This window comes from Urocitellus parryii, chromosome 11 (genome assembly GCF_045843805.1).
Source record: "Urocitellus parryii isolate mUroPar1 chromosome 11, mUroPar1.hap1, whole genome shotgun sequence".
NCBI lineage: Eukaryota > Metazoa > Chordata > Mammalia > Rodentia > Sciuridae > Urocitellus > Urocitellus parryii.
Genome location: NC_135541.1, coordinates 35967663 through 35990807, shown reverse-complemented (window position 1 = coordinate 35990807; position 23145 = coordinate 35967663). Strand labels below are relative to the sequence as shown.

Below are 23145 nucleotides of genomic sequence, written 5' to 3'. Positions count from 1 at the left end.
CCTTGCTGGGGCTTTACCTTCTGATTTAAGGTAGTTTAAGAACCCCAGTCTTAGACATTTCTTACTGAGTTGCTTGCCTCTCATGTGTGAGGCAGCACCACATAAAAATAAACAAATAAAATAGAGGCATGCTGTCCGTCTACAACTACAAAATTAAAAAAATATATATATATATATTTTAATAGTTGAATATTTCAACTATTCAAAACACAATGTAATAAACATTTGAAAAATATAAAATGCAAAGCTTTTTTTTTTTCGATACTGGGGATTGAACTCATGGGCACTCAACCACTGAGCCACATCCCCAGCTCCATTTTGTATATTATTTAGAGACAGGGTCTCACTGAGTTGCTTAGTGCCTTGCTAAATTGCTGAGGCTGACTTTGAACTTGATCCTCCTGTCTCAGCCTCCCCAGCTGCTGGGATTACAGGAGTCCGCCACTGTGCCCGGCCAAAATGCAAAGCTTGTAATAATCATTTACTCAACTCTTATTAAGAGTGCCTAATAAATATATTGTATAAGAAAAACAAAAAAGTAGCCTCCACAAATAATTCTGAAATCACAATAAACTAATATTTTGCCTTCCCTTAACCACTCCAGTACATTCTTACTGTGTGAACATTTTTAATAAGGAAGGAAAAATCGAATTAGTTGGATGCAAAGTCTGAAACACAATAATGCCTAATATACCTGCTATGGTCTGAATATCTGCCTTCCCTAAATTCATATATTGAAATCCTAACCCCCCAAAGTGATAGCTTTGGAAGTAGGGCCTTTGGGAGATGATTAATCATCAAGGCAGAACCCTCACAAATGTGACTGGTACCCTTATAAAAGAAGCCCTAAAGAGGCTGTTTATAAAGCTCAGTTGGTAGAGTACTTACCTCAAATGCCCAAGGCCCTGGGTTCAATCACCAGCACCACAAAAAAAAAAAAAAAAGAAGAAGAAGAAGAAGAAGAAAAAGCCCTAGAACTGTCCTGCTCCTTTTACCATGCAAGGACACTGGTAGAAGATGCCATCTATTAAACAGGAAGACAGGAGCTGGGGCTGTAGCTCAATGGCAGAGCGCTTGCCTCTCATGTGTGAGGCACTGGGTTCAATCCACAGCACCACATAAAAATAAACAAATAAAATAAAGGCATGCTGTCTGTCTACAATTACAAAATTTAAAAAATATATATTTTAATAATTTTTTTAGTTGCAGTTGGACACAATACCTTTATTTCACTTATTTATTTTTATGTGGTGCTAAGGATTGAACCTATGGTCCCGCACATGCGAGACAAGTATTCTACCACTGAGCCACAATGCCAGCTCATAATTTTTTTTTTTTTTTTTTTTAGGTGTAGATGGACACAACACAATGCCTTTATTTTTATGTGGTGCTGAGAATCGAACCCGTGTCCCACTCGTGATAGACGAGCACTCTACCGATGAGCCACAATCCCAGCCCCTAAAAATTTTTTTAAACAGGAAGACAGCCCTCACCAGAAACCAAATGTGCCAGAGCCTTGATCTTGGACTTCCTAGCCCCCAGAACACTGAGAAATAAATTTCTGTTGTTTATAAGCTACCCACTTTATGGTATTTTGTTAAAGCAACATGAAAAGACTAAGACAATATCTTTCTAGCCTCATTTCCTAATACATATCTTCACTCTTACATCCTTTCATTCTATATAAGGTAATTCTGCTTCCTGAAATACATTCTATAGCTTTTCTACTTCATATTCACAGTGAAGCTTTCTTTCCCCTCCCAAATGATCTACAAATAAATAAATCCTATTCATCTTTCAGGCCCAGCTCAAATGACACTTTGGGGTCCTAAATAGCCAAAGAAGAGTTCATAATTCCTCCCTCTGTACTTATACATTCATTCTCAGTAGGAAGGCCCACACTTTCAAAAATCTAGCAATCTGTCTTGGGTAGGATGGCTCAAAATTAAAAAAAAAAAAATTCCCAAAACTCACTCTTTTTTTTTTTTGAGAGAGAGAGAGAGAGAGATTTATTTTTTAGTTTTCGGCGGACACAACATCTTTGTTTATATGTGGTGCTGAGGATCGAACCCGGGCCACACGCATGCCAGGCGAGCTTGCTACCGCTTCAGCCACATCCCCAGCCCTCTCAAAACACACTCTTGCTGTGGAGTCCACTAGTTGCCTCAATTTTCAGTTTAAGACTATCCATGTCCAGTTGAAAAATGAGACCACAAAGTGAATCAATCAAGCATCTACTTGACCTGGCAGAGGGAATAACAGGAAGGCACAGTTGCTGCTAGAATTCACATTCCACAAGGACAAACAAGCTAGCACACAATGACAGTGTGATGGAGACAGACACAGGAGAATGAAAACCTATAAATGCAGTCAATGAGTTTGTAAATGTTTATAGGTTAAATGACTTGATAGTGAACCATTTCCTAAAATTCAGATAAAGAGGAAAATAGAAACTGACTAACCAAGGAGAACATGATTACCAGGACTGAGTTTTGACTAGAATGTCTTATTCTTCACAGCGATCAAAATTTAGCTTGAGAGAGAAATGAATTACAGTAGATGGGGTAGAGAGAGAAGATGGGAAGGGAGGGGAGGGGGGATAGTAGAGGATAGGAAAGGTAGCAGAATACAACAGTTACTAATATGGCATTATGTAAAAATGTGGATGTGTAACCGATATTCTGCAATCTTTGTAATGTTTTGAACCACCAATTAAAAAAAAAAGGTTTAAAGTGAAAAAATAAAATTTAGCTTGAAAGTGATGTAGAAATGTTTTCAATAAATGTACAGAAAACCACAGGTAATCAATTCAATGAAAAACCAACTTAAGTCTCAACCTGTTTTGAAACAAAGAACATTTGTAAATAAAAGGCTCTCCCAAGAAAGGGCAAAACAAATGAACCCTTTAGAAGGAATCAGGCTGCCACAAGCTGATTGCCACACTTATTTTCAGTCTTCAAATGCCTTTGGTAGCTGCTTCCAAACAAGAACAATTTTTTTTTCTTTTTTAAATTCTAAAGGACACAATATCTCTATTTTTGAATGGTGCTGAGGATCAAACCAGTACCTTATGCTTAGGCACTGAGCTACAACCCCAGCCCAAAATTCATTTACTCTAAGTAATTTCAGTAAAGTCTGTAAACAAATATTTTTAAATTTCACAAACTGTACCTCCACTTAAGACACTGAAAAGAAAATTTCAAAACATTTTTAGCCATTTCTGTCAAAAGGCCATATCTCTCATAAGATCACAATATGCATGCTGGCCCTCACTCCACCACTCCATAGCACACCATCACTCAGGTTTTCCAATGACACAAAATAAAAAAGCTCCCAAGCTCTCTTTCATACCTCTAATCTCCTCTTTCTTCCCTCCAGAGAGGGTGGGAGGAGATGAAGAGATGGAGAGGGGGAGAGAGACAGAGAGAGACAGAGAGAGAGAGAGAGAGAGAGAGAGAGACAGAGAGAGAGAGACAGAGAGAGAGAGAGAGAGAGAGAAAGCCAGCCAACGAATCCCTATCTGCGCGCCCAGTTCCCAGTTCCTGGGAAACAATCGCCTTCAATTTGTTCCTGCTTAGACCCCTGAAGCCTGTAGAAGGAAATGGGGACAACTGTGCGAGCCGGCGAGGATATGTGAAGGAAATGTGGATGGTAGAGGACGAAGGGGAGGAGGGGGTAGTGGAGATAAAATGGTGAAGGGGTGAGAAGGGAGAGCAAAGTGCAGGAGCGAAAAATGGGGAGGAAGAAGGGGGAAGGGGTAAAGACCACAGTAGAGACAAAAAGGCAAAATGGTAGAGGATTAAGAAAGGAAGGTTAAAGGAGAGGAGGGAGACGCGAAGAGAACGCGAGTGAGGCTGTCACTGGGGGGTGACAAAGGGTATCAGCGGGAATAAGGGAGATTAAGGGGGTGTCACCCGAAGGGGCTCGCCCCAGCAGGTGGACTGGGAGCACCGAGAAGGAGGAGCTGGACGCCGAGGGTGAGGCCACAAAAGGTTAGGTGAGGGAAGGGCGTCCGAGGGACACCAAGGCTAGGGAGGGGCAGGCCCGCGGGGGCTAGGCGGGCGGGCGGCTCCGGCTAGGGCAGGCCTAGCTTCCTCACCATGGCTGTGCCGGCCTGGTCCTCGGGCATGCAGCTTCGGTCCTGGGTGCGGCGGCGGACCGGGCCCGAGCCGGCCCCCAGGCTGAGCCGGCGCGGAGGCTCCAGGAGGCTCCAGCGAGCTGCAGCTCCAGGCTCGGCCCAGGCCTCGGCCTCCTTCCCTCAGAAGATAGGAGTGCACCAAGCCGCAGCCGCAGCCGCAGCCCGAAGCCGAGCGCAGACTCCACCCCCGCGAGGCCCCGCCCCCGCCGGCCCCACTGGCCCGAGCCGGCCCCGCCTCCGTCGTCCCGGCGCAGACTCGGCTGCGGGGACCCGCCCCAAACTGGACCTCAGGGCTCTGGGCGTGCAGGCCCTTAAAGGGGCAACGCCCCCTCAAATCTACCTAGTCCCTTTGAGGAGATTTGAGCCATACTTCTTGGCAGGAGACTGGAGCACTTGTTTCAGTCACCTATGTACCCCTGTGTCATTCACCATCGTTTTTGTTTTGGTTTTGGTACCGGGAAATTGAACTCAGGAGCACTTGACCACTGAGGCACCATTTTGTATTTTATTTAGAGACAGGGTCTCACTCAAGATCTTAATTTTTGATTCACTGTCATTGAATTACCGTTGTCATCATTCTTGGTGATTTCAACATTCTCTTAGAGGATTCTTCCCTCTGGTTTCCTCTCCTCTAGAGATCACCCTTCTTTATCTTCTCATTCTTATGCTCATACCTTCTATTATCAATAATTACATAATTGCAACCTCTCTAATCATAATACTTTTTTTTTTCTGTCGGTGCTCAGAATCGAGCCCACAGCCTCGCATATGCTAGGTGAACTCTCAACCACTGATCTATATCTCCAGCCCGTGTAATCTCTAACTTTCCCACCACAATTTGCTTCCTTCCTCACTCCATCCAGTATTTCAACTGTTCAACTCTACCAAGACCCCAAATCCATTGATCCTACTACCCCTTCACTATTCTTCTCACTGCCCTCATATCCTCACTTCCTTAGTAGCTTAGGCTCTATTGCCTGTGGTGAAAATCATTCCCAAGTATTACCTTCATTTCTCCAATCTATCTATCTCTCCTTCCTTTATACTATCAAAACTTCAATCCTGAACCTGAAGCAAAACCAAAAGGGTGAGGAAAACCCAAAGCTATACTGACTGATTGATTGACGCCCTTAACTTTGATTTCAATATTCTCAAATGGGCCCTTAGTGTTTGGCTACACTACTACATCTATGTATGTTACCACCTTCCTAGGTAACTATTTCATATCCCTCTCTCTTCAAACCTCCAACACTTCCTCCCTCATCCTCATTTAACTTATGATTTTGCCTCCAACTCACTGAGAAAAGTGAAAGGAGCAAAAGAGAAAATATACAAGTTTCCACCATCAAACGGTGACTTCCAACCAATTTGTAACTCTGCCTTCCCTTCCTTATATGAAATATTGAGTCTTTATTGAGTCTTTTTTGTTTGTTTTCAGTGCTTATGGATCAAACTTCATACATGCTAGGCAAGTGTTTTCCCACTGAACTACATCCCCAGGTTGTATTTGTCTTTTAGCTAAGGTCAAATCCTTCTGAGTTCTGAAACTATCTGGGGCTGAAAACCCAGGTGTTTCTCCCTGGGTTTTTGTAAAATACAATAAAATTAATTACTATAAAAAGTGAGTTTTTTTTTATTTTTGGAGTTTTGTTTGTTTGTTTTGTTTTTTTGTGGTTCTGGGGATCGAACCCAGGGCATTGCGATTGCACATGTTAAGTAATTGCACATGTTAAGTAATTGCACATGTTAAGCATGGGCTCTACCACTGAGCTACATCCTTAACCTCCAGCTTTTTTTTTTTTTCCTTTCACCATCATAACCATTTTGTTTTTGTTGTTTTGGAACTGGGAATTGAACCCAGGGGTCCTTTACCACAAAGCTATATCCCTGGTCCTTTTATTTTTTTTAATTTTGAGATAGAGCCTCAGTAAGTTGCTGAGGCTGGACTTGAACTTGCAATCCTCCTGCCACAGCCTCCCCAGCTGGAGGATTACAAGCCTGACTCCATCCTAACCATTTTTTTTAATATTTATTTTTTTTTAGTTGTAATTGGACACAATACCTTTATTTGATTTACTTATTTTTATGTGTTGCTGAGGATCGAACCCAGGGCCTCTCACGGGCTAGGTAAGTGCTCTGCCGCTGAGCCACAGCTCCAGCCTCCTAACCATTTTTAAATGTACCGTGAAGTGTACATTCACATTGTTGTGCCACCATCACCACTTTGCAGCCCTAGAACCCTTCATCTTGCAAAACTGAAATTCTGTACCCGACAATAACTCCCCATTCTCTCCTCTCCCAACCCCTGTTCATTTGTGTGTGTGTGTGTGTGTGTGTGTGTGTGTGTGTGTGTGTGTTGGGCCGGGGATCCAACCCAAGGACTCAAGCATGCTGGGCAAGTAAGTGCTGTACCACTGAGCTTCCAATCCAATACCGTTCTATTTTACCTCTATGACTTTGACTACTCTAGGTCAAGTTTTGGGTTTTTTCTGTTAGATCCAATAGACAAAAAAGTTTTCTGTCTAATGGCACCCATTTGTATTCCCAGCTACTATTGAGGCGGGAGGATTGCTTAAGTATAGGAGCTTGTGACCAGCTTGGGTGACTTAGCAAAGACCAGTCTCAAAAAACGTTTTTTGTCAAACTGACATAAAGTTCTATATTATGTATAAACCATACTATGCTGTTATTTTTTAAGTTTCTAAATATTTACTCTGAATTTTTATCACAAACTGGTGGGCAAACCATTCTTAGACAATCACTAGTCTTTCTTAGAGGAGCACAAGTTCTAGGTTTCATTCCATTTCATTGTTTCAAAAATATCTTTCCAGCAATTCCTTTCTCATACATCAACATTTTTTCAGCTTTTCTTTCCCATTGTTACATCAACATGAATATATGTCTTCCATTTTTAAAACAAACAAATGAAAACTACTTCCTAGACTTAGTTGTCCCTCCAGCTACAGCTCAGTGTCTCTACCTCCTTCACAACAAAATGTCCCACAAAGGTAGCCTGTTCTAAACTCAATGTCTTGGCTGTATTTCCCCCATTTTCTCTGGGACTCTCTCCACTACATTTTTTACCTCCAGTACTCCATCAAAATGCTCCCATCAAGGTCATCAGTGATGCCCACTTGCAAACAACAGTCCAGCCTCAGTGCCCTTATCCTTGACCACTGAAACAAAACAGCTCATCATCATCCCTTCCTTGAATACACCATGCTGTTCCACTCTTCTGGTTAGTCTAACTCACTAACTGACTTGAGTATCTTATTTCTCTGACCTTGAAATACTTCAGTGCCTCAAGGCTCAATACTTGGGGCTGGGGATATGGCTCAAGCGGTAGCGCGCTCGCCTGGCATGCTTGCGGCCCGGGTTCGATCCTCCAGCACCACATACAAACAAAGATGATGTGTCCGCCAATAACTAATAAATAAATATTAAAAAAAAAAGGCTCAATACTTAGACTTAACTTTTTCCACCTAAACTCCCTGCTTGATGATCTTATTCCAAACGATTATGAATTTCAAATTACTATATCTACTGAGATAGGAATTTGGGATACAGCAAAAGAAAGATAATACTGTCAAAGACAAGTGTCCAGTGAACCCTTGGAAAGCAAGAAACACTCAAGAACTATTAGAATGCAAAACTAGAAACTCAGGAGCAACCTGTCAGCATCGTTAGCCCAATTCCTTGCCTGAAGAAAGTAGCATAATGCTACTGGGCATGGTGACATGCACCTGTAATCCCAGCAACTCAGGAAGCTGAGGAAGGAGGATTGCAAATTCAAGCCCAGCCTGGGCAATTTAGCAAGACCCTGTGTCAAAATAGAAACTAAACAAAACCCCCAAAAAAGATAGGGGGCTGGAGTTGTATTTCAATGTCATAGCTCTTTTCTAACAGGCTGAGACCCTTGGTTCAATCCCCAGGTTCCTCAGGAGCAAAGAAAGAAAAGGCACAAAGAAAAAAAAATAGAGATAAAACCATAAGGTACTAGTGAAAAGAGTCACACAAAAATGGGGGAGGGGGGTACTAAGGATTCAACCCAGGGGTGCTTAACCACTGAGCCACATCCCCTGCCCTTTAAAAAAAAATAATATACACATACACACACACACAGAGAGAGAGAGAGAGAGAGAGAGAGAGAGAGAGAGAGAGAGAGAGAGAGAGAGATGGGGGTGAGTCTTGCTAAGTTGCTGAGGCTGGCTTTCAACTCTGATCCTCCTGCTTTAGCCTCCCAAACCACTCAGATTACAGGTGTGTGCCACCACCCAGCAAGGGTGACAAAATTCTTAAGAGAGTAAAATTGATTCTTCAAGGGATTGGTTCAAATTCACTAAATTTGTTTATAATGCATATTTAAGAGCAACTAAACTAAGGAGCAAAAGGAAGAAAAGAGGGAAAAACTACTCTCTAATAACAGTTGAAACTGTTAATATAAATTGGAAACTGCTAGGAACAACAACAAAAAGTCAAGGTTCTGCCCTCAAGAAAGAATGGAGTCACAGTTGTTTTGTAATCAATGAAATCAAATAGAAAATCCAAAAATACATCCAAATATATACAGGAATTTAATATGATAAAAATAGAATTTCAAATTAGTAAGGAAAAGGTGGGATTATCATTGGTGTCAGAATAATTGAATGCATCCTGGAAAAATTTAACATCACACTATTCAGCAAGATAAATTTCAAATAAATCAAACATTTAAATGTTTAAATTAAAGAAGAAGAAGATGAAACCCAAACAAGCTGAATGGAACCATAGGAGAATTTTTTTCTTCAGTGCTAGGGATGGAACCCAGGGCCGCACACACACTAAGCAAATGTTCTACCACTGAGAGCTACATTCCCACTCAACTGGAGAATTTTTTATAATCTCCAAGTAAGGTCTCTTTAAGTACAAAACAAAACTTGGATGCCATCAAAGGAAAGATCAATATATTTAGCCATGTAGGAATTAAAAAAAAAAAAACATAAGGCAAAAACCACCATAAGGAAAGTCAGATGATAAATGACTATGTACATATATTTGCATTTCATATCTTAGAATAATGGATAATTTTCATATTTATACACAGTGATGAAATTTGTGAGAACAAATATCCAAGGGGGAAAATGTGCAGAAGATAGGAATTGTTAGAAAAAGAAACAAAGTGGCTCTTAATTGTTCACTCTTACTCATAATAAGAGAAAAGCAAATTAGAATTTCTTTGAAATACTACTTTTCACCTATTGAATTAACAAAGTTCTGTAAGACTAGTAAAACACTGTGTGACAAGGAGGGAATAATATTTAATAGGTATCTTCCTTTTGTCTGTCAAAGTGTAAATTGAAATAATTTTGTGGGTGTGTGATTCTGAGGATTGAACCCAGGGCTTTGCACATGATAGTCAAGCAGTCTACCACTGAGCTATTTCCCCAGCCCTTGGAATAACTTCGGTGGAGACAATTTGGCAGTAGTATTTATTAAATTTTTAAATGCACATCCCCTTTGACCCAACAATTCTACTTCTAAAAAAATAATCTACACAAATGCTCAAGCATATGAATGATATTTATTTAAAATAGCAAAAGATTGGACACAACTTAAATGGTTTGGAGGTTTTATTGAGGTACTGGGGACCTCCACATGCAGTCTACCAAAGAGCCACACCTCCAGCTATTAAATATCAATGCAACCATATAATGCATACTCTGCAGTGATAAAAAAAAATAGAATGAGAGGGCTGGGTTTGTAACTCAGTGGTAGAGTACTTGCCTAGCACGTGTGAGGCACTGGGTTCGGATCTTCAGCACCACCTAAATAAATAAATTAATAAATAAAACAAAGTTGGGCTGGGACTGTGGCTCAGTGGTAGAGCGCCTGCCTCGCACGTGTGAGGCACTGGGTTCGATCCTCAGTACTGCATATAAATAAATAAATTAAATAAAATCATTGTGTTCATCTACAACTAAATAAAAAATATTTTTAAAAAATTAAAAATAAAAAGTTAAAAAAAAAAGAAAGAAAGAAAGAAAAAGAGCCTGGTGCAGTGGTACATGCATGCCTGGAGACTCAGACTGAGGCAGGAGAATCACAAGTTCGAGGCTAGTCTTGGTGAGTGTGAAGCCAGCATCGGCAACTTAGCCAGACTCTACCTCAAAATATGAAATAAGGGGGTGGGGTTGTGGATCAGTGGTAGAGCGCTTGCCTAGCATGTGTTTGATCCCCGGCACCACATAAAAATAAAAACAAATAAAATAAAATTATTCTGTCCATCTGTTACCGCTGTTGACCGGTGATGAGTCTTTCCTTCCCCAATGTTGAAGAATAACACCAGAGAAGCACACCGAGGCAAGTTTAGGTGAGTGCCACTGCACCTAGAATAAACTCAATTTTGTGAGGAAAGATTCAGAGTAAGCATATATTTAACTTAAATTCAATGATAAATGGTGTATGATTATAGTACATAATCCTACCATTATGTATAACTATAATGCACTGATTAAAAAATGTGCTCTTGGGCTGGGGATGTGGCTCAAGCGGTAGCGTGCTCGCCTGGCATGCGTGCGGCCCGGGTTCGATCCTCAGCACCACATACCAACAAAGATGTTGAGTCCGCCGAGAACTAAAAAATAAATAATAAAAATTCTCTAAAAAAAAAAAAAAAAAAAAAAAAAAAATGTGCTCTTGGGGCTGGGGTTGTGGCTCAGCAGTAGCACGCTTGCCTAAGCATGCTTGAGACACTGGGTTTGATTCTCAGCACCACATACAAATAAGTGAAAATAAAAGTCCATCAACAACTAAAATATATATATATATATTAAAAAAAAATGTGCAGGGCTGGGGATGTGGCTCAAGCGGTAGCGCGCTCGCCTGGCATGCGTGCGGCCCGGGTTCGATCCTCAGCACCACATACCAACAAAGATGTTGTGTCCGCCGATAAACTAAAAAATAAATATTAAAATTCTCTCTCTCTCTCTCTCTCTCTCTCTCTCTCTCTCTCTCTCTCTCTCTTAAAAAAAGAAAGAAAGAAATTGGGTATCCAAATAAAATCTCTTTAAAAAAAATGTGCTCTTATGTCCTTTCAAATTCCTGCTATTGATCTAATTATAATCAAGAGCAAATCTCGGATATTCATGGATTATAATTTATTTCTCCAAAAAGCCAGTTTTCAGAATTTGAAGGAGTTCTTTATATGCTTAAATGATAAGATTTGTGATTATGAAGATAGCAACAGGAGGGTAGATTTCAATTCAACAAATGAAGAACATTCTAAGAATGAGAGAGAGTTCTCCCCCATGGAATGGGCTGCTTATGAGGTATAAGTTCCTGGTCATCAGAGAGGTGCTAAAAGAAGCTAACTGACAAAATGTTAGGGATATGAAAAATAGGGGCTCGGGGCTAGGGATGTGGCTCAAGTGTAGCGCACTCACCTAGCATGCATGAGGCACCACATAAAAACAAAATAAAGATATTGTGTCCACCTAAAACTAAAAAAAAAATAAATATTAAAAAAAAGAAAAAGAATTTGGATCTGATACTTGTTGATTCCTATTCTAAAAGGCAGTTGTTCATAAAAGTTAAATGGGGAAAGACAGGATTTCCTGTAATTTTTACTATTCAGTGCCCTGAAACTTCAAGGGAGGGAACATTCCGAAGAACTACTGTCTTTTGTGAACTCTGTTGGATAATGAAAAACACCCCAGTGAAAAATAAATGAGTTTCTCCTTAACAATTTAATAAGGGGGAACATGAACTTTGTGAGTACAATGAAATTTCAGCTATCACTCCCTGAGCTTGAGGTGCTGAGCTGCATCAAACCATATCAGAGCCCAAGTGTCCAAAAAGAACTACCCCCAATTCATGGGCTGGCTGTTCTGAGGCAGTAGCATAGGATTTTTTTTTTTTTTTCTCCTCACTGGGAATTGAACCCAGGGGCAATTTACTACATCCCCAGTGCTTTTTATTTTGAGACAAGATCTCACTAAGTTGTTTTGGGCCCACGGAATTGCTGAGACTGGCCTGGGATATGGCAATGCTCCTGCCTCAGGCTCCCAAGGCATGAGAACTTCAAACACATGCCACTGCACCAGGCAATTAGACCTGGATTTTTAAGGGCTGAAAGCAGCATCAGATACCAATTCTAGCAATCCCTCTCAAATTCACGCAGACATTTTTTAGAAAGCAGTCTACCGCCAGCCTCACAACAATTCCCTGGGATGATAGAGGTGTTATTATTCCATTTGATCAGAAAACACAGGTTGAGAGAAAGGAAACTTCACAAGTCAGTGGTGGAAGAGAAAAATCTAATATCAGAACTCATTCCACTCCCTTATAGCCTTGCAGGGGACTGGAATTCTCTCTAGGATAGGAAAAAATCAAATGAATAAAGGATCTTTCTAATGCAAAATTAACTTTTTATTGTGATGTGTCAGAAATTTTAGAAGCTATCAGAACCACCTGTTGAACTTACTATATCCCTCCCCCAGAGTTTGTGAGCCATTGGATTTGGGTTTGGGTCCTAGATTTTGCATTACTAGCATGTTCCCAGGAGATGCTGATGATGCTGATCCAGGAAGATATTTGGAGAGCCATTCTCTTACTGTATTTTTTCCTTCCTAGTCTCTTCTATTAGATTCCAGAAGACACGTGAGAATAATTTGAGAAACAAACAAAAACCAAAATTATTTTATACCTCTGTAGACTGCTTCTGAGACACAAGTATACTATCTCAGAATAATCAGGAGTCAGAAGGATTAAATTACAACTCCAGGTTCTGACATGGGGTGGAGAGTGGGTAGGATTTGGTGACCTTTCAAGAATTTGGAATCCTGAGATTCTGGGTCCTTGGGCAAATAATTCCTTTCTCTGGGGCTCAGTTAGATCGTCTGTAACATGTCCTGAGTGTGTAAGTGGTCAGGAGGGTTGACCTCTGAATTGTCTACCCTTTCTAATGTAAACTTTTTTTTTCTCCCAGAGACAAGGTCTCACTAAATTGTCCAAGCTGGCCTCAAATGGATGATCCTCCCGAGGTACCTATACCTCCATCATGAGCAAGAAATAGGTAATATTTAGCATGGACTGCAAGAATTATGAGAAATTAGAGTGTGCATGGGAAGTTCTGTTCACATGATGACTCCAAAACCTTATGGAGGAGCTGGTGAGAAATCCTGACTATGGAATCAAAAATTAAGTCTCCAAGGGAATTGGGGGTATAACCTTGTGGGTAAGCCCTGGCTTAGTCCTAGGTTCAATCCCCGGCACATCTCCAATGGGTGGGCACATGCACACATTTTGTTTCCAGGTTGGGGGTGTTGCTCAATAGTAGAGTGTTTGCTTAGCATAAATGAAGCACTGGGTTCTATCCCCAGTGCCTAAGACGAGAAACATGATTTAAACATCATCAATTAAGGTGGGCTGTAGCTATAGCTCAATGGTAGAGCGCTTTCCTAGCACACATGAGGCATTGGGTTCAATCCTCAGCACCACATAAAAATCAATAATTAAAATAAAATTATATAAAAAAAAATCAGTTAAGGTCAGGTGTGGTAGCACACACCTGTAAACCCAGCAGCTCAGGAGGCTGAGCCAGGAAGATTATGAGTTCAAAACCAGCCTCAGCAACATTGAGGTGCTAAGCAACTCAGTGAGACCCTATCTCTAAATAAAATACAAAATAGGGCTGGGGGTGTGGCTCAGTGGTCAAACACCCCTGAGTTCAGTCCCTAGTACCAAAAAAATTAATTAATTAATTAAAAAGGCTGGGAATGTAGCTCGGTGGTTAAATGTCCCTGGGACCCTGGATTCAATCCCAGGTACAAAAAATAAAATCAATTAAGTAATTGTCTGTCTTGATGAAAAAGGAACAATAGACACAGAGTTTTATACAGAGATAATGCCAAGCCTTCTTATGTGACTAAAAAGTCTGAGGAAAGGTCACCAGTAAGATTACATTTTACCACGCTCTGCTCTGTCTTTTATTACAAGTTACAAGTCCTTCCCCTATTTGCCTGACTTTTAGAGTAAATAGATAAGATTAATTTCTAAAGCTTGTAAACTATGTTTCAGAGAATTACATAAGGGCACAAAGCATGCTTTTAGTGAAAAAGATTCGTTGAGAAATATGTCTGCTATTTTCATTTAATAAGTGACCTCTCTTGTTATCTTTTCCTTTTCCCTTCTTCACTCCCTTAGCACATAGTGAAATCTCTGGGGGTAGGAAGCAGTTTGGCATTACCCTCTGCTGTTTCCCCTGAAGTTGCTGAGTTTAAAATAGTTTCTTCCAGCTATTTCTGACTCAAACATCAAGGTGCAGTGTAGTCTATAAAACAAGGAACCAAAACTCCAGGACACAGAGTTGAAGACTTTAGACCAAGGAGGACAGAGGAAGACTGACAAAACTTCTGGTATGGCGTAGGGAGAAGTGTGTGCCTAAGGTGGACAAAGAACTGACCAAGAGGTGAACTGACCATCAAGTGGAAGCATCCAAGTGTTCCAAGTGTCAGGGTTGAATTTTAAGTCAATTATTTAAAGTCGGTGTTTCCCCCTCTTCATTGCTGTCATCAACTAAACACATTCATAGAAGATCTTGGCACCTTGACCCAGTCTTTACTGTAGCAATTGTCAAGGTGTGGTCCCCACACCATCAGCAGAAAAGCAAATGCTTGGGTCATCAAGATGAGCTGAATCAGAAACTTGGTGTGGGCCCCTAAACCTGTGTTTTAATAAGGTTTCCAAGTGATTCTGGTCAGCCTTAAAGTTTGAGATCTACTGGGCTATTGTAACCCTATGACAACATGGGTGACTTCAACTTCACCTCAGTGACCCATTCAGCTCTCTGAACTCTCTGCTATTTGATCTCTTCAATTTTCCATTTTTTTTTTTTTTTTTGGTATCAGGGATTGAATCCAGGAGTACTTAACCACTGAGCCACACCCCCAGCCCTTTTTATTTTTTATTTTGTGATACGGTCTCACTAACTTGCTTAGGGCCTGACTAATTTGCTGATGCTGGCCTCCAATTTGTAATCCTCCTGCCTCAGCCTCTGGAGTCCCTGGGATTACAGGTGTGCACTACACACACTGGGCCCATTTTTTTTTTTTTTTTTTTTTTAGTAGTGAGGACCTCTCACATGCAAAGCAAGCACTCTACCACTAAGCTATATCCTCAACCAGCACCTTTATTATTGTCATCCCAGTGGGTGTGTGAAGTGGTATCTCATTAAAGTTTTAATTTACATTTCCCTAATGACTAATCATGTTAAGTCTTTTAATGCACTTAAAAGCTATTTCCAGTCTCAAGCCTTTAATTTAACACACTTTTGCTATCAAAATTATCTTTGTAACCATTATAGCCCTGTTTGGGTGTATTATCTCCTACAGGACAAGGTCCAAATTCTGAATTTAACAATTGAGTCACTTCCCCATCTGGCCTCTGTCTATGTTTTGGTCATCAATGCTTTCGCTCCATATTTTTCTGTTCTGCTGAAGCTATACGAATTACTCATAGCTCTTAGAATACATGTGCTATTTCAGGCCTCTGTGTATTTGCTTATGGCATTCCCTTTGCCAATAAACCCTTTCTTACCTTCTTCCACTACCTTCCTCTTGCCCTTTAATACTACATTCATGTGTGACCTCCTCTGAAAGCCTTTCCTGATCAATTATCCTTTGGTAATTGGTAAATTAGTCATCCTTTATGAGCTTTCTTTTATAGATTCTATTGTTTTCCCTTTTGTTTTTCTCCCCACCTAGGCTGTGAAGAGCCTGAGAGCCTTGACTGAATTTGATGTATCTCTGTCTTCAGCGCCTAGAACACGGCCTGACTGGAAGGAATTAATTTCATAGTATCCTGGTGTCCCTCAAATGCCCTCTGGCTCCAGTGCTAAGACTTGTTCCAGTTTCCTGGGAGAAAGCAAAGCCAGTTTACCTATAGGCATCTTAAAATAGCCCAGACCTCAGACAGAAAACCAATCAAAAAAGAACATAATAGTTGAAAGGTAAGGCATTCTAAAAAGGAATGGAAGAAAATACTTAACTCTTAATATTAACCCATTTTGTTTCATCTCATCAAACTTTAGGTACTGAATGATCGTGTGTGTGTGTGTGTATGTGTGTGTGTGTGTGTGTGTGTGTGAGAGAGAGAGAGAGAGACAGACAGACAGACAGATACACTGGGGATTGAACCCAGGGGTGCTTTACCAGTGAGCCACATCCCTGGCCTTTTTATTTTTAGAGACACGGTCTTGCTAAGTTGTTTAGGGCCTCATTAAGTTGGTGAGGCTGGCTTTGAACTTGTGGTCCTCCTGCCTCAGCCTTCCTAGTAGCTGAGGAGTGCACCACGACACCCTGATGAATTATCATTCGAAATATTTGTTATGCACTGTTAAGGGGACTCCTTCCCTTTCACATAATTATCTTATAGTAGGCAATAGACTATAGTACTTGTTAATAGTAAGCCTATCTGGACTCTGGAGCAAGCCAATCTGCCTAGATTTCACTCCCAGCTCTACACTTTTGACTCACAGGACCATAGAATAAAACTATATGACATTTCTCTATCTCTGATTCTTCCTCTTTTTTCTTTTTCTTTTCTTTTCTTTTCTTTTTTTTTTTTTTTTTTTTTTTTGGTGGTGGTACTGGGGATTGAACCTAGGGGCCCTTTGCCATTGGGCTACATCCCCAGTCCTTTTTGAGTTAGGCTTTTGCTAAATTGATCAGGCTGACCTCGAATTTGAGATCCTCCTCCTTAGGCTCTCAAGTCACAATGATTACAGGCCTGCACCGTGGTATTCAGCTCTATATACAGCTCTACTAAATGGCTATTTCTTTATCTATAAAATTTATGTAGGGGCTGGGGTTGTGGCTCAGCGGTAGAGCGCTCGCCTAGCATGAGCAGGACCCGGGTTTGATTCTCAGCACCACATAAAAATAAAGGCATTGAGTTGTGTCCATTTATACCTAAAAATAAATAAATAAATATTTTTAAAAATATAAAAAAATAAAAAGTTATGTTATAACTTTATTTCAGAGAGGTCCACCAAGGACTGAGTTTTTATATATTTATACAGCAAGTTCTTAGAACAGGACTGAGGTGATGAAACTGTTAAATAAAGATTAGCTATTATTATAAGATCCTCCTGCCAATCCTTCAAGTAAGACATTATAATCTTCATTTTACAGATGAGAAAACTGCAGCTTAGAGAGAGGAGTGATTTGCCCCACATTAGAGAATTACATTAACTCCCAGATCTGACAACTGACTCAGATCTAGCAATTTACATGCATATTTTCTTGGGGTTTTATTTCCAGGGTACCCTTCGATACAGTCTAACCAATCATGCATCTGCCACACATGTATGTATAGAGTGGGGTAAAATTCAAATTTCCCAGGCATCCTTACTTGTCATCTATTTACTATTCTAGCCCTTTCATGGGAAGTTATACACTTGTAAATGATTTATTATCCAACAAATATAACTGAGGCTTTTCCTACACTAGAAATTCTATTGGTAACAAATTCCCTAACTAATGATAAGTCTTTTATTCTATACTCTTTCTACTGAATTATGTATCCAATACCTCTCCTTTGTGTCAGGCTGTATACTACAAAGTGACTATGATCCAGTCTCTGCCCTCAAGGTGCTCAATCAAGTCTAATGAGTGAAAAGACAGGCCATATAAAAAGAATATGACTAGCCAGGTGAGGTGTTAACTTGCAATCCTAGCGACCTGAGAGGCTGAGACAGGAGGATTGCAAGTTCAAAGCCAACCTCAGCAATATAGCAAGGCCCTAAGCAATTTAGTGAGACCTTGTCTTAAAACAAAAAGAGCTGGGGGATTTGGCTCAATGGTTAGGTGCTCCAAAAACAACAACAAAGAATGGCTATGATGGGGGTGTAGCACATGGCCTTGGCTTGCATCCCCAACACCACACACACACACACACAAAAAAAAAAAAAAAAACAAAAAAACCAACCAACCAACCAAACAAACAAACAAAAAAACATGGTGCCTACTGGAGCACAGAGGAATGAGAGCAGGTTTCCCAGGAGAGGTATGACTTGACCTGGGCTTTGAATATGAAGGAAGAATTACCTAATTTACTAGAACAGGAAAGAACATTCTATGTAGAGAGAACCACTTGTGTGAAGGCAGTGGAGCATGAAACCAGATGATACGTTCTGGGTCTACAAATACAGTGTGTATGGGAGGGGAAAGGAAGCTGGAAAGGCAGGCTGGGGCAGATTACTGCAGGGTTCATAGACAAAGGTAAAGAGTTTATACTTCATTTTTAATGCTATGTGGCATTTGGTTACAACTCCCTTCAGGCACAAGTGCTTTTTTCTGACAGTCAGTTTTTGGTTACATTTAGAAGTCCAAATTAATTTATTCATTTTTGCCCATGTGCTAAACACCTACCTGTAATAGTCCCTGTGTACAGGCGAGAGGCTTCAGGAATAGACTTGGAGTCACAGCTTGAAACCTTGTGAGCTTTTTTAGAAGGCACTAAATCTCAGCCCAGGCTCCAGATAATTTACCCTGAAACCTGATCCCTTCCCTGCCCTAGGTTTTGCAATCCAGTTGGGTCTTTTGGACTTCCCTGAGCATGCTGCAGTAAAAGGTCCCCCACCCCCTACTCCCACACATTGTGGGAATGGCTGCAATCACAAACGGAACCAGTCAGCTTGGGTGGTGAACAAATCCCTATTGTACTCAGGCACTAAGATCTCAAGAGTGAGATGGAGAAGGAAGAGAATAACAAGTCCCTACACTCTGGGATTTTACAAACTGAAAATGCAGCCCTGGAAGACATGTTTAGAAATCATTAGCCACATGGGATAAATTGAGCACTTACAAAGTGTCTGGCAAGGTGTTGAAACCTGGGAGGCAAATAAATAAATCAAACCTGGTTCCTATGCTTAAGGAATTCAGTCTGATAAAACAGATAATGTAACAGGTATTAATAAAACAGATAATGTAATGGGTTTATAATGTAAACAGGTATTAGCCAGCCACAATGGTGCAGGTCTATAATCCTAGTTACCCTGTCTCAAAAATAAAAAATAAAAAAAGGGCTGGGCATGTAGGTCAGTGGCAAAGCATTTGCCTACCATGTTCTAGGCCCTGGGTTCAATCTCTAGTACCACAAAAAGTGGAGGGATGGAGGAAAGAAAAGAAAATAGGCAATGACTGCAGTGCTTCAGGAGGCAGATGTGATCACTGCCGGCTAACCACAGCCCACAGTCAACCTGTAAAATTGAGGAAGGCATTTAGATAAGGGCTGAGTTTGAGGGTCTGAGCTGAGGCTAGAGGGAAGTGGGAAGGGCAGCCCCAGAGAAAGCAGCCTGAGGAGTTCACAGGAGTAAAGTGAATTAGACGATGGGTTTTAGGACAGGAGGGAAAGTATCAAGTGATCCTGCTGGGATTAGAGTGGAGGGCCTTACATGCTGAGCTAAGTATGTGCACATTGTGTAGCCACTGGTTTCCAAATGGGGATGACACAACTCTGCATTTTAGAAACGAAAGTGCCTTTCATTGTTGGGACCAGCATACCATAAAAATGAAGGAGTTGGTGATGATTTCCAAAATCTTTTCAGTGTGAGGAGAGATTCCTACTGTATCTCCTTTACTACTTTCAACAATTGCTCCTGAGAGATAAGACAACACAGGCTATGGTTGGGGGAAGCATCCTTACAACTTAGGTACTGGAAGCGAAGCATGGTGGTACAGGCCTGGAGTTCTAGACACTTGGGAGACTAAGGCAGGAAGATCACAAGTTCAAGACCAGCCTCAGCAACTCAATGAGACCTTGTATCAAAATTAAAAATAAAATGGGCTGGATGTAGCTCAGTGACACTCCTGGATTCAACCCACAGTACCAAAACACACACACACTTACACACACATACACACAACTTAGGTATTGAGGCTGGGGTGTAGCTCAGTGAAAAAGTACTTCCTAGCATGTTCCCTCCCCCGAACCCCAGATTATTCCGGGTTTGATTATAAGCCCCAGCACTGCAAAAAGAAATAAAAACAAAAAATCTCAAGTATTAAGGTTGGTCTATCTCCTCCCAGCTTTGGAGTGAGGTAGAGAGTATAAGGCCTATTTTACAGATTAGGAGATTGAGGATCTGAAAAAGAATGGATCTAGCCAAAGCCAAACACTGTAGAACTGACAGAAGAGGAGTTATTACAATTGAAACTCTGGCCCCTATTTCAATGCTATTTCTGGCATATTTCTATGCTGCTTCAGGTGCTCATTTATTCATTCAACACAGATTTACCCTGCACCAACTACATTTCAGACCTGTCACAACATGTGAATGATGGCAAAGTTACCTTTCAACAAATCAAAGGAGTGAAATATACAAATGTAGGGGAGAAGGCTTATTGTAGTTTGTGGCTTATTGTTTAGTTGTCAGCTTTAAAGACAGATTATAGAGAATGCAGAGAGATATTAACATTTTTAAAAATTTATTTATTTGTTCTAATCAGTTATACATGACAACAGAATGCTCTTTGATTCATTGTACACAAATGGAGTACAAATTTTGATTTCTCGGGTTGTACCCAAAGTAGGGTCACACTATTCATGAAATCATATGTGCACCTAGGCTAGGTTAATGATGTACGTCCCATTCCACTATCTTTCCTACCCCCATGCCCACTCCCTCCAAGATATTAATATTAATCTCTGACTTTTGTACATACATTCATCAAATATTTGTCAAGCCCTAATTCTACACCAGGTCCTATGTTAGATTCATTAGATTCTGATGGCACAGGTACGAATCAGAGAGCTCACAGTTTAGTGTAACAAAGCGTTTTTTTGTTTGTAAGTCCTGTCCCCAAAGCTAGCCTCAGCAACTTGGCAAGGCAATAAGCAATTCAGCAAGACCTGTCTCTAAATAAAAATATAAAAAAGAGCTGAGGATATGACTCAATGGTTGAGCACCCCCATGTTCAATCCCCTGTTCAAAAACAAAAACAAAAATCTTATCCCCATCATTAATGATAACTCCTGTTTGCTTAGTGCTTGATATATGCCAGTGTTGTATTGTTTTATATATAATTATTATAATTATCTTAATTAATATTAAAAAAATCTCATTAGAATCTATACTACCTAAGGGCAGGGTTTTTTTGTTTGTTTTTGTTTTTTCTTTTGATACCAGGGATTTAACCCAGGGGTGCTTGACAACTGAGCCACATCCTTAGCCCTATTTTTAAAAATATATTTTATTTAGAGATACGATCTTGCTGAGTTGCCCAGGACCTTGCTGAATGTCCAGGCTGGCTTTGAACTCAGGATCCTCCTGCCTCAGCCTCCTGAGCTGCTAGGAGTATAGGAATGCACCACCACACCTGGCAAGGGCAGGGATTTTTTTTTTTTTTTTTTTTTGTCTGTCTTGTTCACTGATGTATCCTTAGAACGTAGAAGAGTGCTTCCACGTAATAGACACTCAAAATATTTTGTCACGGGCTCCGAGCCCGTGGGGCCGTGCGGACAGGGAGGATGAAGAGTCCTCCCATCGAGAGGGGATGGAGAGGGCTAGAGAGGAACTAGAACAGTTTGAGTACCAGGAACTGACCGACTGTCAGATGCAGTTGGGGGCCCCTGAGGAAGAGGGGGGGGAGGCGGAGGAGGAGGAGGAAGAAGAGGGGGAAGAAGCGGACCTGGTGGCGGAGGCCGAGGCAGTGGCTGCCGGCTGCTGCCTTTCTCTTTGCCCGGCCTTCCGCGATGGCCGCTAGGAGGACTTCCACCGGACCCGCGACAAGGCCGAAGCCATAATTCATGGATTATCCAGTCTTACAACTTATCAATTGAAAACTGTATACATATGTCAGTTTTTGACAAGAATTGCAGCAGGAAAATCCCTTGACACACAGTTTGAAAATGATGAGCGAATTACACCCTTGGAATCAGCCCTGAAGATTTGGGCTTCAGTTGAAAAAGAACATGACAAACTTCATGAAGAAATAGAGAATTTAATTAAAATTCAGGCTATAGCTGTTTGTATGGAAAATGGCAGTTTTAAGGAAGCAAAAGAAGTCTTTGAAAGAATATTTGACGCAATTTCTCTCACGCCTTTAGAAAGGAAATTGCTTATGATAATCTCTCAGAAAAATACATTCCATTCTATTTTTCAACAGTTCAGCTACAACCACATGATGAAGAAAATTAAGAGTTATGTGAATTATGTGCTTAATGAAAAATCATCAACTTTTCTAATGAAGGCAGCAACAAAAGTAGTGGAAAGTGAAAAATAGAGAAAAATAACTTCTCAAGATAAACTTAATGGTAATGATATTGAAATGGAAACTGAAGTCAATTTGGATAAAGTAAAAAGTGTTAGTGACAAACAGTCTGCGGTAACTGAATCCTCAGAGGGTACAATATCCTTATTGAGGTCTCACAAGAATCTCTTCATATCCAAATTGAAACATGGAAGCTGGCAGCAAAACTTTAATGAGAAAGAGGAGAGAGTAGGAACTCTTCAAAGTGGAAAGGAAAAAGAAGAAAACAGAAGAGTCACTGAAAGCAAGAGAGTATATGTTTCAAACAAACAACCCAAAACTGCTAAAAAACAGCGACCTAGGAAAAAAACAGGCATGGCTTTGGGAAGAAGACAAGAATTTGAGATCTGGTGTGAGGAAGTATGGAGAGGGAAACTGGTCTAAAATACTATCACATTATAAATTCAACAACCGAACAAGTGTCATGTTAAAAGACAGATGGAGGACTGTGAAGAAACTAAAATTGATTTGCTCAGACAGTGAAAACTGAGTGTATTTGTTGAAGCTTGATAAAGGACAGTTAAATATTTTGATAACTACATTTTGTTTGAAACTTATTGGTCGTTGAAGTATTTCAAAATTTTTGTTTAAAGCATTATTTTTAGTTTAGCAAAGATTTGTGCTATAGAGTACAATTATATTCCTCATTTTGTTCTTCAAAATTTTTTAATTTTAGTGTAAATATGTTAACTCCGACCAAATTCAGTACTCCATCCC

At 40.5% G+C, this 23145-nt stretch overlaps 1 protein-coding gene and 1 pseudogene across 1 annotated transcript in view; one reads left to right on the top strand and one right to left on the bottom strand.

Moving 5' to 3' along the window:
• Zyg11b (zyg-11 family member B, cell cycle regulator) overlaps positions 1–4317 on the bottom strand; it is an 83009-nt gene extending 78692 nt beyond the window's left edge. The window contains exon 1 of the mRNA XM_026382640.2: positions 4100–4317. Within this exon, the coding sequence (XP_026238425.1) occupies positions 4100–4129 (30 nt within the window). The 5' untranslated portion in view covers positions 4130–4317. The remainder of the gene's footprint in view (positions 1–4099) is intronic.
• Positions 4128–22866, top strand: LOC144249255 (telomeric repeat-binding factor 1 pseudogene; annotated as a pseudogene).
• Positions 22867–23145: the final 279 nt, after the last annotated feature.